The sequence below is a fragment of the Neltuma alba genome, unplaced genomic scaffold (genome assembly GCF_004799145.2).
Source record: "Neltuma alba isolate B1F8T4 unplaced genomic scaffold, ASM479914v2 tig00012640_pilon, whole genome shotgun sequence".
NCBI classification, from domain to species: Eukaryota; Viridiplantae; Streptophyta; class Magnoliopsida; order Fabales; family Fabaceae; genus Neltuma; species Neltuma alba.
This window is the reverse complement of record NW_021637077.1, coordinates 1-14153: the sequence shown is the minus strand read 5'-3', so window position 1 is coordinate 14153 and position 14153 is coordinate 1. Positions and strand designations below refer to the sequence as shown.

General features: G+C 38.8%; 1 protein-coding gene and 1 pseudogene across 1 annotated transcript; both read left to right on the top strand.

The window, feature by feature from the left end:
* Positions 1 to 349: 349 nt before the first annotated feature.
* LOC114729506 (glycosyltransferase BC10) lies at positions 350 to 6557 on the top strand. The gene is made up of 11 exons (XM_028916509.1): positions 350 to 874; positions 1803 to 1916; positions 2272 to 2372; positions 2591 to 2662; positions 3409 to 3490; positions 3608 to 3688; positions 3957 to 3995; positions 4216 to 4281; positions 5129 to 5278; positions 5876 to 6004; positions 6273 to 6557. Exons 1-11 carry the CDS (start codon positions 641 to 643, stop codon positions 6294 to 6296), a joined length of 1092 nt encoding a protein of 363 aa, XP_028772342.1. The 5' UTR covers positions 350 to 640; the 3' UTR covers positions 6297 to 6557.
* Positions 6558 to 10599: 4042 nt separating this feature from the next.
* LOC114729503 (probable galactinol--sucrose galactosyltransferase 5) lies at positions 10600 to 13951 on the top strand (annotated as a pseudogene).
* The last annotated feature ends 202 nt before the right edge of the window (positions 13952 to 14153 follow it).

The window sequence follows — 14153 nt, the reverse complement described above, 5'->3', positions numbered from 1 at the left end:
TGGCATCTTTTTGCCTGCTTAAAGAATTATAGAAAGTGAGTAGTTTCATTGAAGTTTAATCACAGGCAAATTACTTATTCCCCTGCTTCGCATCACACGCAACCAGAAAAGAACTTGTCACTTTTACGGCTGCGAACTGGAATATATGAGGGAGGCAGAGGCAGCATCACTTTCTAATTGAAACTAAAGCTTCCACGCTGCACTCTGCTGATGAATCAAGCGCACTCTTTCTCTCTCTTCCTCTCCATTTTCTAATGTTCTAGAGTCTCGTTTCTTCACTTCTTTATTTCGCTGAGTCACATTCCTTCACATACTCTGACAATTCACGAGAATCTTGAAACATTGTTCCTAGCATCGCATCCCAGCATCCTCACAGGCAGCCTGCTTTTTCATCGGGGGTTTTGGATGGCTATTTGGGCGGTAAATTTTCCCGGGAATTTGTTCAAGTGGTGAGGGGAGTTCTCAAGTCTTTAGAGTGAACTAAGTTGTTTTTTATTTTTGGATCCCATGGATCTGGGTCCGTATTTGATTCTCACGAGATTCAAGTGAAGTCAAATATTTCATTTCTTACGGTGACTGAACAACTACTACTGAATTGGTTAGAAATGGGAGAGCAGTAGGACTGAAAGGGTTGAACAAGATGAAGCGGAAGGTTTCTCAGCAGAAATCTCAACCCAAATGGAAGAGGAAGCTCTTCGTTCTGTTACTACTAGGAATTTGCTTCGTAAGCTTGTTTTTTATGCAGACGCAGTACTCTCGAATTACGGGGCTGACTTCCTTGCAACACCGATTCGTTGATAGGCCGAAGATTGCGTTTCTCTTCATAGCACGGAACCGGCTTCCTTTAGAGATGGTTTGGGATGCATTTTTTCGGGTATGTTATTCAACTAATTTGTCTTTTGTGTGTGTGATCTGTAGGGAGATAAAGCAGGGTGATTAATTAGCTATTTAGCTCTTTTTCCTTTTTTGGAATATCTAACGCTTTTAACTACTTTCGTATGTCTCAAGATTTTATGGATTCGAGTAAATCTTTAGCAAATATCAATTAATGCGCGGGCAATCGCTTTTAGACGGACAACGGTTTCAAATTTTTAACATTGCGCTAGTATCTGGGGACTTTATGCTTAAATATGTTGCGAACACACAACAGTTCTGAAGCAGTATTCTTACATAGGGCTTAAATGCAGATGTATTCATAGTGCTTTTTTCTTGCGAAGAACGTTTCACGAGCTTTCCGCATTCCATTTTGAGTGTTGGGAAAAGCACCAGTGATATTTTCTAGTTCACATACTTTTCCTTTTTTTTCTTTTCCTTGAGAGAGTTTAAAGATATGCATGTGCATCTTTCTCAAGAAACGTGGATCTACTGGAGTCCTCAAAAATAAAATCTGATAAAATAGCTCAATCTACATTGCTACATCGAATCTCTTCTCGGAACATTAACCTAAGCAAGGTCAATTGTTTATCTCAGTTGTCGTAACTACTTTTCACGGAAATGATGTGAATTGCCTCATCTTCTGGAACTAAATTCATCTGGTGCAGTTTGCACACACGCTTTGGTGGTTCTGGCTAAATTGACTGTTGCGTCTCTTTTGATCTTTCTCTTCTCCCTCCATTGCCAAATTGAAAAATATATGATCATTCACAGTTGTTCCCAATGTAAAGTTGTAGAAACTTACCGTATGTGCGTTGAAAAGTTACGAGCAATACAAATATTAGTTAATAATTTGTAATCGTATAGAATTCTTCTAGTTTACCTATTGAGGTGCCATGCTTAAAAAATTATTTGTGCTGTTTTATCAGGGAGGAGACGGCAAATTTTCGATTTTTGTCCACTCAAGGCCTGGGTTTCTACTCAACAGAGTAACAACTAAATCAGTTTATTTTTTGGATCGTCAAGTTAATGACAGTATACAGGTTTCTTTCACTGGAAGTTAACAGAATTTGTTTTTGCATACATTTTTCATGTCTTACTAGGGCTTTACGCTTTATTCACATTGATTTAGTTGCTACACATGACTTTATGTGCTCATTAATGCTTCCAGCTTCACTGCATTCGATTTTCGTACCCCTCTTCCTGGGGGAAAAAAAGTCTTACAACGTTTTCTCATTAGTTGATAGTTCACCTTTTCTTCTCTGACTGAACTTTGACTTGTTCAATTTTATCATGTTGGCCCAAATTTTTCAGAAATTAATTGTGATATAAAGCTGTAATTCCACCCTGTCATGTCTGCTGGTCTCTTGATACTCAGTGCATGTTATCTATGTCCAGGTAGATTGGGGAGAAGCAACCATGATAGAAGCAGAACGCATTTTGCTCAGAAATGCACTTACTGATCCTTTAAATGACCGTTTTGTATTTCTCTCAGATAGGTGAGGATTTACAGCTATTAACTTGAATCTTTTTGCAGATGCTTTGCCGGACTCTACTCTGATTGCTTGTTCCTTGCATATACTGTCAATTCATGATTTCCTTCTATTTGTCTTATGGTTATTTTCTGTTTATTTGATGCCAGAAATGACATTGATATCACTAGATTCTGTATGATCTGGGAACCTTACTGTATTTCAGTTGCTTAATCTCTTTTCAGCTGTATACCTTTGTACAACTTCAGCTACATATATGACTACATCATGTCGACATCAACTAGTTTTGTTGACAGGTGAGCATTGTCTTGACTTTTCCGAGCATTAGCTCTGTCATCTCTTTCCCCCTCTCTGTTTTATCACCTATTATATTGAGACCTTAAGTTGTGAGATGTGTAACCCTAGTTCTACTAAGCTATAATGGTCATATGAAAAACTATTTAAGGTCAGGTTAACTGGAAAAGGTAAATTTCTACTTAAATATTGACTTTGTTAGGTTTAGAAAGTCAGCAGCCTCATGACCAGACTGGGAAGAAAAATAGACTATATCCAATGATTGAGTATAAGTTGAATTCGTTGATGATGAATAGCCTGTGGAATGGAGGTGGCATCGAAACTCTATCTTTACTTCCCTTTTTAGATCCTCTCATACCTCCTGACTAAAATGATGCTGACAGACACATCATAGCATGCTAAAACTAGACCAATATGTGTCGCATGGCTGGGAACGCCATGGGGTTCATTATTTACCATGGAGCCTTGACATGGGGTCAATGACCTCCTTGCCTGGGATGCATAGTGTTTTAGTGAATAGTAGGAAACAAACCACTCAATTAGATACAACACATAGGACTCATCTAAAATTTCGCAGTAATGAATTTTGAAGAGCTTTAAGCCTTCAAAAAGACAAAAATAAAATAATAGGATCACTTATTATGGTATCATCAATTATCTGAATTACTTGTTATTAATCATTTATATAATTTAGTTCATTTGTTGATGATCGAATTGTTATGATTTTGGCTACCAAATGTGAGAGTAGCTTTGCTGACACGAAAGAAGGTCGTTACAATCCAAAAATGGCTTCTGTTATTCCTGTTCACAACTGGAGGAAAGGATCCCAGGTAAAGGCTCAAGTCACTCTTAAGTCCTTCTGAAACTTGAAAGCAAAATTCATGAGATATTTTATGATCCACGGCCAAAGACCATCATCTTAATCCTGTCTATTTGTCCTCCTCCAGTGGGCTGTTCTAACCAGAAAGCATGCTGAGGTTGTAGTAAATGATGAAACTGTCTTTCCTATGTTTCAGCGGTATTGCAAGGTAATTGGGGACTGCATTTATTCCAGGCCCCTATTTTTACAAGTGGGATTGCTACTCAATAAATTTTTTCTTGTCTGTATGATTCTAAATTTTCCTATTCTTTTAAATTTATAAAGGCTATGACTTATGACCTTGAAAGATATGCCAAAATTTATTCATATTGAATAGTATAGAGGGTTTTTTCTTTTTTTGTCTCTTGCTTCGGACAACCTCTTTTCTTTATAAGTTTATATCTCCGTTTCTCTGACATGTGGATTTAATTATGCAGAAAAAACCACTACCAGAATTTTGGAGGGATCATCCCATTGTGAGTGCTATCTATGCATGTAAAACTGATGAGGATTCTTTTTTTCTAACCATACTGGTTCCAATCGAGCTTTTTAACTGCACTTCATCTCCTTTTTTTGACCTTTTCACAAATAAATCATGGCGTTATTAAATAATTTTATTTCGAGCTGATGCTGTCATTTTGGTTATTGCAAATGGTAGGAAAGATGAGTACTGATTCAGTTTATTGTTTCATGCAGCCTGCTGATACATCTAAGGAGCATAACTGCATACCAGATGAACACTATGTTCAGACCTTACTGGCTGTAAGATTCCTGCTTTTCCTGTGTGTGAAAGACTAGAGGTGGTTAACCTGCTAACTGAATAGATAGTAACGAAGGGAAGTGTTGCTGGACAGTTACGCTTGAAGTTTTCATTTTTTTCTGGGAATTAATATAAGATGACAAGGCCCTTTTTTATTTCAGGATAAATCCTAATTTTTTCGGCATGCTAGAATGTAGTTTTTTTTATTCTAAGGAATAAATGGTGAATCTCATCTATGTCAAAAACTTTTACATATGGATCAGTGTATATAAATTGCAAGTAAAGAGGTAGATGCAGCGTTACTTTGGCCCTTACTTTTCCCAGCTACCTGTGATAATCCCTATACTCACAAAAAGGCTGCTTATCCAGTTACTTGGAATAGTGACTGATGATGACTAATCAAAATAGTTGCTTTTGGGTTTGTCAGAAGCAGTGGTATGTAAAAGTAATTATGTCCCAGGTCTGCATTCCTTACCTGCTGGTGGGTTTTGACTTAGTATACTGCTCAACCCATTTAGTGTTTGGTTCCCTTTTAACGTAATTTACTACGCCACAAAGTTAGGTCATGAGGACTGAAAACTAAGTCCATAATTTCTTTCCGACTCTACTCTATGTTAGCATCGTTAGACATAAACAACTTTGCTGTGAAAAATGTTTTCCATTGCTATTTGATATTTCGATTATGAAGAGAAGTTAAACAAAAGTTGCCCCAAGGCATCATGTTAAAATAGACAGCAGCAGAAACTTTATGCAATGAATTTGTACCAACTATTGTGATGGTGTTGATCCTGATAAATTTCAATTATCAGTTTTGCTCAACATTTTTGGTGCTTGCCTTCTGAAATCTAGTTAAAAGGCCTTGAAGGAGAAATCACACGGAGATCAGTGACGCATACCTCCTGGGATCTCTCCTCCTCCAAAGATCGTGAACGTCGAGGATGGCATCCTGTGACATACAAGCTCTCAGATGCTACTCCAATGCTTATAAAGTTTATAAAGGTGCGACCTTTGCTGCTACTGCTAACATTATTTCTGTTGAAGCAACTGTGCTCCCATAATTAAGCCACTCCTCTTGCCCTCCTCTCAGAGATGCATATAGATGTAGGAATATATATGTAGTAGTTAGTGACTTTAAACTTGTGCTCTTCATCTTTTATAGTGGTTTTTGTTAAAAAGAAATTGAATTGGGGTGAAACACATGAAGATAGCGCTCAACCCTCAGGAGTCTAAAAATGAAGTCGCAGAACTTGGTGAATCACCTGGTACATCTCAACATGTACATGACCTTCAGAAAGAATAAGTGAAATTATGATTTATACGAATTAGCATAACTTACAGAACATTCCCCCATATCTGATCATTGCCCTGATAAAGATGAAACTCTCTTAATTTATGATGAGTATTTACCAACTAATGAACCCAGCATCTCGAGTAATCAGTATAGCATGCGTAAGCCATAATAAGTTCATATATGCAAGTGATAAAGATGTGATAAAGCTCACACGACTGATTGATCTGGCAATCTTCATAAGCATACATAGCACATTAATTCTACGCTGGTTGAATCACATATTTAAAAACTTGACAACGTTTCAGGAAATAGATAATATTTATTACGAGACTGAATACCGGAGAGAATGGTGCAGCAGCAAGGGTAAACCATCCACATGCTTCCTTTTTGCGAGAAAATTTACTCGACCTGCAGCTCGACGGCTTCTTAACATGGTGAGTTTGTTTATCATGGTAAAAGTGATACAACAAGCTTCGGCTCGTTTACACTAGAACCGTCCTACTCCAAAGTTGAGAGTTCCGAGTTTGAACCCCAGTTGAAGCCAAGATAAACTCCAAATTCATAAAAAAGGATACAATGGGCTTTCAGATATAGACTTAATATAGTTTGCGGAGTAGCTGGACTTGGCTGACTTTTATTGTTTTTATCATTAAGTATTAACAAGTGCAACTTGCTCATTGTTTCCTGCTGCTTTGTTCGCAGTCTGTACTTGGAGTTAGCGGTTAAATGACAGCAAAATGCTCGTGATAATGCCCATTGAGAGGCTGAATATACAAGCTCAGAAAAAGGAAATTTAATATTAAGACTAGATGAATATTATTGACGAGTATGTTGGTTTGTACATTGAGATTTAGATTTAGAAAGCTATAAAAGAGTTCATGCGGTGTATATGTGTACAATATTTCGATACCAAACTCACAGAGAGAATGAAATAAAATTGGAGGTGTTCGTTCCTCAGCTTTAGTCTGAGGTGAGTTTTAGACTAAATTTGTAGTGGAACAAAAGCTCGAGTCTGATTCCAGTTCAACATATTATGTACACAGAGTCATCAGCATTCAATACATGATATAAAATTTATAGAAAATCGTATGATTCTTACTTGTGTTATTTCTCTCAGGGATCCAAGCAATTTTTTCCCCAAATTTTTACCCATTAATTTCAACAGGATTTGAATGTTAAACAAGTGTAAGTATAAATTTTAATAATCGTTCTATTGCAGAATACTGTCATGATTTTTCGTCTCTCACTCTTTTCTATTTTTATTATCTTCGGTCTTAATTATAAAATTTTATTTGTAGTCTATAATTAAAGTCTTATAATTAGGAATGGAGTTCGTATTTAACAATCTTTCTGGAGGAAAGAATAGTAAAGGAAATCTGCTGCCTGTCAGTTATTACTTTGTCGCCACATCTAACTTCTTCTTCTTCTTCTTTTTTTTTGGCTTGATCGTCACATCTAAGGTAGTAACATATAACATTAACAAATCTTTATCCATTGACCATTGTGGCCCTGAGAAAAAAAAAAAAAGTCGTCAGCAACCATGTTTGCTCATTTTCTATTTTGTACAAGTTTCAAATGCATTTAAACAATTCCAAACCATGCCCAGCCGACACAGCTTCTTCCACGAATGAAATAAGAGGATATTTGAGTCAAATGTAAAGGAAGGAGAATTTGAAGACCCTATCCCAGTGATACAAGTGTGGCGTAGTATTGGTCCACCCCGCAAGTAGTGGAAGCTTCCAAGCAAGGGTTAATTAAAAATTAACAACGGTGTTTACGCGTTAACGCCCCTTGATCTCAGGCAAGGATACTACTACTATAATATTGCTAACACCAACACTGCCCTTCGGTTGACAGTTGCACCCATCCATCTATCGCCCCTTATCCGCTCCGCGCTTTACCCACCTAGGCACCGACCATTTCCTTTATTATTTTTTAATTTTATTAGTTATGAGTGTTAATTAATAATATCTCCCCCATCTTTACTTCTTTTCCCTTCTCTCTCGCTTTGCCTTGCCACGTGCTCCCCCCTCGTTTCTTCTTTGACTTTGACTCTTCCTAACTGTTTCCAACTAACTTACTGCTCCTAACCGTTCTCAGTTCCCCGAATCCCACTCACCTTTCTGGGCTCTTTAGCTGCTGCTCATGCTATCATCCTAATGAAGATAAAAATATATTAACTCTATTTCTAATTATAAAATCTTATTTATAGATTATAAATAACGTTTTATAGGACCGGTGGTAGTATGTATGTATTTCACTCATTAATTAAAAATTAAAGCCCTTCAAATTTTGGTTATATACCACGAGCTTTCACTACAGATAAGCCTCTGAAATAAAAAATATAGATCAGCCGAAGGGTGAAAAATTAAGACCAGCAGGTTTCTTATAAATCTGCGATAAATCACTTAATTAATGTTTGTCCTGAATAGGTCGGCCCCTACACATTTGAAAATTAGACAGACAGATTGTTTACCTTCTCTCTCTCTTCTATCTATCTATCTATATATATATATATATAATAAGTGGAAGTGGAATGCATGTGTACTAGTGCGTGATCAAACATGCAAGGTGATAAAATATTACTTCTGATCTTGAATATAAAAGTTAGTTTATTAAGTTGAATAGATTAAAAAAATAAGTTAAATTAGTTATTTGTAATAAATAGGTATTATTTTTTATAATATATACTTGTTAGTCAAATTGATTGGCCGAACTAACTTTATTAGAAGAATTATCTTTAAAAAAATTAAATATAAAAAACGAAATAGATCTAAATTTTATATTTAGAATTAAAATAAAAATCAGACAATGTCTAATATTAAAAAAACAGTGCTAGTAATATACATCTTGTTTGCTTCTGCCAGGAATATAAAGTGTCAGTTCACAATGCTAGTAGCCGTGATCTTCAAACATCATATTGCCATGTAATAAGTTTCCATGTTCAGATGAGCGGGCACATATATTATTTATATATATTAGTTCAAACAACATTTGAGAGTGCTGGTGAAAAAAAAGAAAAACAAACATCTGGAGACTCAAGCTCACCCAGCACGAGTCAAGATATTGATTTTACTTGTGCTAATTTTCATTTCGTACTTTTTCATTATGGCCATATTTTATCAAAACAGAATAATACTACCTCTGATACTTAATACAAGAACTAATTGATTAATTTGAGTAGATACAAAATTAATTAATTAAAATAAATAATATTTTTTAAAAACATTCTTATGTATTGGTTAAAATTATCATTATTATAAGGATTATTTTAGGACAAATAGATAAACATAAGAAATAAAATAAATTATAATCTTATATTTAAAATTAACATAAAAATCAAACAAATTGTTATATTAAATACTGAAGGTAGTGCTTAATATATATTTCGGTGATCACATAAATTCGTTGGCAAAAAAAGAAAGATCATAGAAACTGGGGGGTCTGGGCGCAGTATAGTGAAAAAAAAAATCGTAATCTTCGATAAAACCTCAGTAATCATGTTTGGCCCCTCCACGTTCATTGCTTCGGTACACGTATTATACTAATATGTCTCCACGTGTCAGGGACCTCGGGTACAACAGTGACAACGCCGGATATGAAGGGTCGGTGAACAGTGGGCCACAGCATCACCCGTAGTAGTTGTCGGTGCATTCATCCCCCGAATTTAGGACGCTGAACAGCTACCAGAAAAATCTTTTATGGTGTGGGAAAAAAGAGAAAAGGAAAAAGTAGTCTAGAAAGGGCCCGCGTTGAATAGAGGCTGTTCTCAATGGGAACCGTAAAAAGAGGGCCCCACTGAGCCCACTCCTTTTTTTTAATGACCACAGAAAAATCTCAATTGGGGGCCCACAAGAGAAGCGTGTAACGGGTCGGGTTGGGAGACATAAAAATTAAGATGTACTCCGTCGCTTTTTAAGGAGCGTATTTTACAAGTAAAAGCATACAGATGACTCTAGAAATTATTTAGACGTAAATGATAAAACATTGCAATTACTAGCCCCTTAAAGATTTAAAATTGAGTTTTGTGAGTGAAAAAAAAAAAATAAAAATTCGAAGAGTACCTTTCGTCTCAGCTCTCAAGCCTGATTCCACCAACAAATAAAAGGAAAACTTCTCAATTAGTAGTAATCAATTCATTTATATGAAACAGGATCTCCCTAATTTGATTTTATTCGATCTGGTCACTTTTATCGATATAGTCACTTTATTTTTTTCTGTTTATTACGATGCGAAAACAATCTCACGGTGAATCTAATTATTTCTGAACAAAGCCAATCAATCTAATTCAATTTTGATTGGTTTAAATATAATTGGAGAATCTTTAAATTATGCCTTCTTAGTGCGCATCGGTTTGAAAAATAAACGGGTCTTTAAATTACCAGCACATCATATGCTGCGTCCTGAAGGATATGGAGAGAAATGTATGGTCATCTATATTTTCTCATGTCACTTTCTCATTAGTTATGAAATTATCAGGTGGAGCAGTGATAAAATGGTGAGATGGATGCTTATTGATATTGATTTATATGACATAATAAGGGTAGTTTAGGATTCAAGTTTTAAGGGAGAATTGTTATGAAGGCTTAAATAAAAAATATAATTACTAAAAAGTCTCAAATAAGTAGTAATAATAAATTTTAGAGTAAAATTTATTGATTTTTTTTTTTAAGGGACCCGTTATGATCATCCCTTAGCCCCCCGCGTCAAGGTTGTTTACTGCGTGCCAATTACCAAACACACCCGGTTTACCGACGACTTATTCTGACGGGCCCACTTCGAAAGACTTCAATATAATATCACCTTGCCTTCCCCGACCGGATAATAGAGATATTGACATTTTTCAAGGAATTTCACATTTTCATAGCAAAGTAAGAAGAGACCAGACATGATTTTTTTATAATAAAAAGTAATATAAAATAGGAAACGACATTTTCAAACCACACTCCTTCGCCTCGGCTTCCCAGTGGTAACTGTGTGGCCTCCCTCTATAAATACTACCCCACTCAACCTCTTGAAGCAGCATCACAAAACAGGCAACTTTTGATTCACTTCACCATCCAACAATCACTCTCATACCAATCTTCTCAAAATCTCTGATTTGTATATATAATCACTCATCTTCTCTGATTCTCTCCTCCAAAAACATCCCACTAATTGATTTCAGCTTTCAGTCTCTACTCAATCCTTCTGTCTTCTTTCTTCATCTGTATATTTAACTAAACCCTCCAAAATAACCAAACCCTGCGTTGTTCATTCTATATATCTCAGAAGTCCTCTGTTTTCTGACATCGTTACAGTACTATAATGGCTCCTCCAAGTTTGAGCAAATCCTCCTCCAATTTTACCAAGTACGTTGATGGCTTCAACCCTTCACCGTTTCGCATACACGGGTCAAACCTACTGGTCAAAGACCACGTTGTTCTCTCCGACGTGCCTGAAAACATCACGGCCATTCCCTGTTCCTACACATCCACCACCCCATCCCTCTCCACCTCCGGCTGCTTCATCGGCTTCGACGCTGCTAACGCGAGCAGCCGCCATGTGGTCCCCATAGGAAAACTCAAGAACATAAGGTTCATGAGTATTTTCAGGTTCAAAGTCTGGTGGACCACCCACTGGATCGGCTCCAACGGGCGAGACCTTGAGACCGAGACCCAGATGATCATGCTCGACAAGTCGGACTCGGGTCGGCCATACGTCCTCATACTCCCCATCATAGAGGGTCCGTTCCGGGCTTCAATCCAACCGGGTGAAGACGACAACATCGACGTCTGCGTCGAGAGCGGGTCCTCTCAAGTATCCGGTGACTCATACCGCAGCGTCGTTTACCTACATGCCGGCGAAGACCCGTTCAGTTTAATGAAGGAGGCGATGAAGGTCGTGAGAGCCCATCTCGGCACGTTCAATCTCCTGGAGGAAAAAAACCCTCCTGGCATCGTCGACAAGTTTGGGTGGTGCACATGGGACGCATTCTACCTTACGGTGCACCCGCAGGGCATATGGGACGGCGTTAAGGGTCTCGTCGACGGCGGGTGTCCTCCGGGACTCGTCCTCATCGACGATGGATGGCAGTCCATCTGTCACGACCGGGACCCGATAGCCAAAGAAGGCATGAACCACACCGTCGCCGGCGAGCAAATGCCATGCAGGCTCATCAAGTACGAAGAGAATTACAAGTTCAGAGAATACGTGAGTCCCAAGAGGTCAGGTTGTTCAGGGGAGAAAGGTTTGGGTGCGTTCGTGAAGGATTTGAAAGAGGAGTTTAAGACCGTTGATTATGTTTACGTCTGGCACGCGCTTTGTGGGTATTGGGGTGGGCTCAGGCCCAACGTCCCAGGGCTGCCGGAATGTGTGGTGGAGAAGCCCAAATTGTCGCCGGGACTCGAGACGACGATGGAGGATTTGGCCGTCGACAAGATCGTGAATAATGGTGTGGGCCTGGTCCCCCCGCATATGGTCGATCAGATGTACGAAGGGCTTCACTCCCACTTGGAGGCCTCCGGGATAGATGGGGTGAAGGTCGATGTCATCCATGTAAGTTACTAATTACAATTCCATTTTCATTTGTCAACTTATTGTTTAATTCTAAACCTACCTTTCTAATGGCCCAAAAAAAATCGACCGCTCTTGTGAGGTGGAGAGGTGTCACTTTTAAGTAATTGTGTGCCCCTACGTGTCAAATCTTAAAGCTTTCTTGAGGCTTAAAATTGAAGCGGCAAGCTGTAGGTCCATCTCTCATCTCATCTCCGTGCATGTGTCTGCTTTTGAATGTATAGCTCACAATACGATGCCAGAGAATTCTAGTTCTAGTTCATTTTAACTTCAATTACTTTTTTTTTTTCCTTTCTTTCTCTTAAATCCCTTGGTTTTGGTTTTACTTTTACTTTGACCCTTTTTGGTCGGCACGAAATCTCATTGATGTGTTTTTTTTCCCCCTTTTTTTAAAATAACGGGACATTGATTCTATTGAATATGGAAAACAGTTGTTGGAGCTGGTGTGTGAGAAATACGGTGGACGTGTTGATTTGGCGAAAGCATACTACAAGGCGCTCACAGCTTCAGTGAGAAAACATTTCGGCGGCAACGGTGTGATTGCCAGCATGGAGCATTGTAACGATTTCATGTTACTTGGAACTGAAGCCATATCTCTCGGTCGTGTCGGTACGTCCCTTTCCCACCTCACACTTTTAATTCATTTTGATTGTTATAATCGGTATGTCATGGTTGATTTGTGTGGAGCAGGGGATGATTTCTGGTGCACTGACCCTTACGGTGATCCAACGGTACGTTTTGGCTGCAAGGATGCCATATGGTGCACTGTGCTTACAACAGCTTGTGGATGGGCAACTTCATCCACCCGGACTGGGACATGTTTCAGTCCACTCACCCCTGCGCCGCCTTCCACGCCGCCTCTCGAGCCATCTCCGGCGGACCCATCTACGTCAGCGACTCCGTCGGCAAGCACAACTTCGACCTCCTCAAGACCCTCGTCCTCCCTGATGGCTCCATCCTCAGGTGCCAGCACTACGCCCTTCCCACTCGAGACTGTCTCTTCTCCGATCCCCTCCATGATGGCAAAACCATGCTCAAGATATGGAACCTCAATAAGGTCTGTCTCACTCCCATGTTGCTCTTGTTAATCTAACCAAAACATGTCCCTTCTAGAATCTCACGGTTCTCTTGCTGAAACAGTTCACTGGGGTGATCGGGGTTTTTAACTGCCAGGGAGGAGGGTGGTTTCCTGAAACCAGAACCACCAAATGTGCTGCTGAATGTTCGCATTTGGTGTCAACCAAAACAAAGCCTCAGGATATAGAGTGGAAGAATGGCGACAACCTCGGCATTTCCATCGAAGGAGTGCAGGTTTTTGCCATGTATTTCCATCAGACCAAGAAGGTCATCTTGTCAAAACCATCCGATGCTGTTGAAATTTCCTTGGAGCCCTTCAATTTCGAGCTCATTACTGTCTCTCCGGTGACCGTCTTGTCCGGGAAATCTGTCCATTTTGCTCCGATTGGTTTGGTGAACATGCTGAACAGCGGAGGGGCTATTCAGTCGCTGGCTTTTAATGAAGACCAGAGCGTGGCTGAAGTGGGAGTGAAAGGTAGTGGAGAGATGAGGGTTTTTGCTTCAGAGAGGCCAAAAGCTTGCAGGATTGATGGGAAAGAAGTTGAGTTTCAATATGAAGAGGGCATGTCGTAATTCAAGTACCATGGCCTGGTTCTTCCGGACTCTCCCTGGTTCAGTACACATTCTGAATATGGGGTGTCAAGAAATACTGATTATTATTATTATTTTGTTTTCAATCATGATTGTTAATAGACAATGATTTTGATTAGGGGGGCCTTTTTTATCCCTTGCCTAAAGTGGTGTTCTTTTATATCTCCGTGAACAAGTGATTTGAATATTGTTTGTAATTCGTGGTGTTATTTACTATTTGGCCCGAAATCTTATAGATTTGTTTAACCGAAATGGCAGACTTGGAGTTCGAAGCTATGAATATCTCTTCAATCAGCCTCGTATTCGATCCAGTATGTTATGGTTCCTGCACCTTATATTGCAGCAATGGTCATCGTTGTT

Coding starts and splice junctions, on each gene's coding strand:
- LOC114729506 (XM_028916509.1), top strand. CDS start 641: ATGAAGCGGAAGGTTTCTCAGCAGAAATCTCAACCCAAATGGAAGAGG. Junction 1,917..2,271: donor AAGTTAATGACAGTATACAG/GTTTCTTTCACT, acceptor ATCTATGTCCAG/GTAGATTGGGGAGAAGCAAC. Junction 5,279..5,875: donor TGCTTATAAAGTTTATAAAG/GTGCGACCTTTG, acceptor ACAACGTTTCAG/GAAATAGATAATATTTATTA.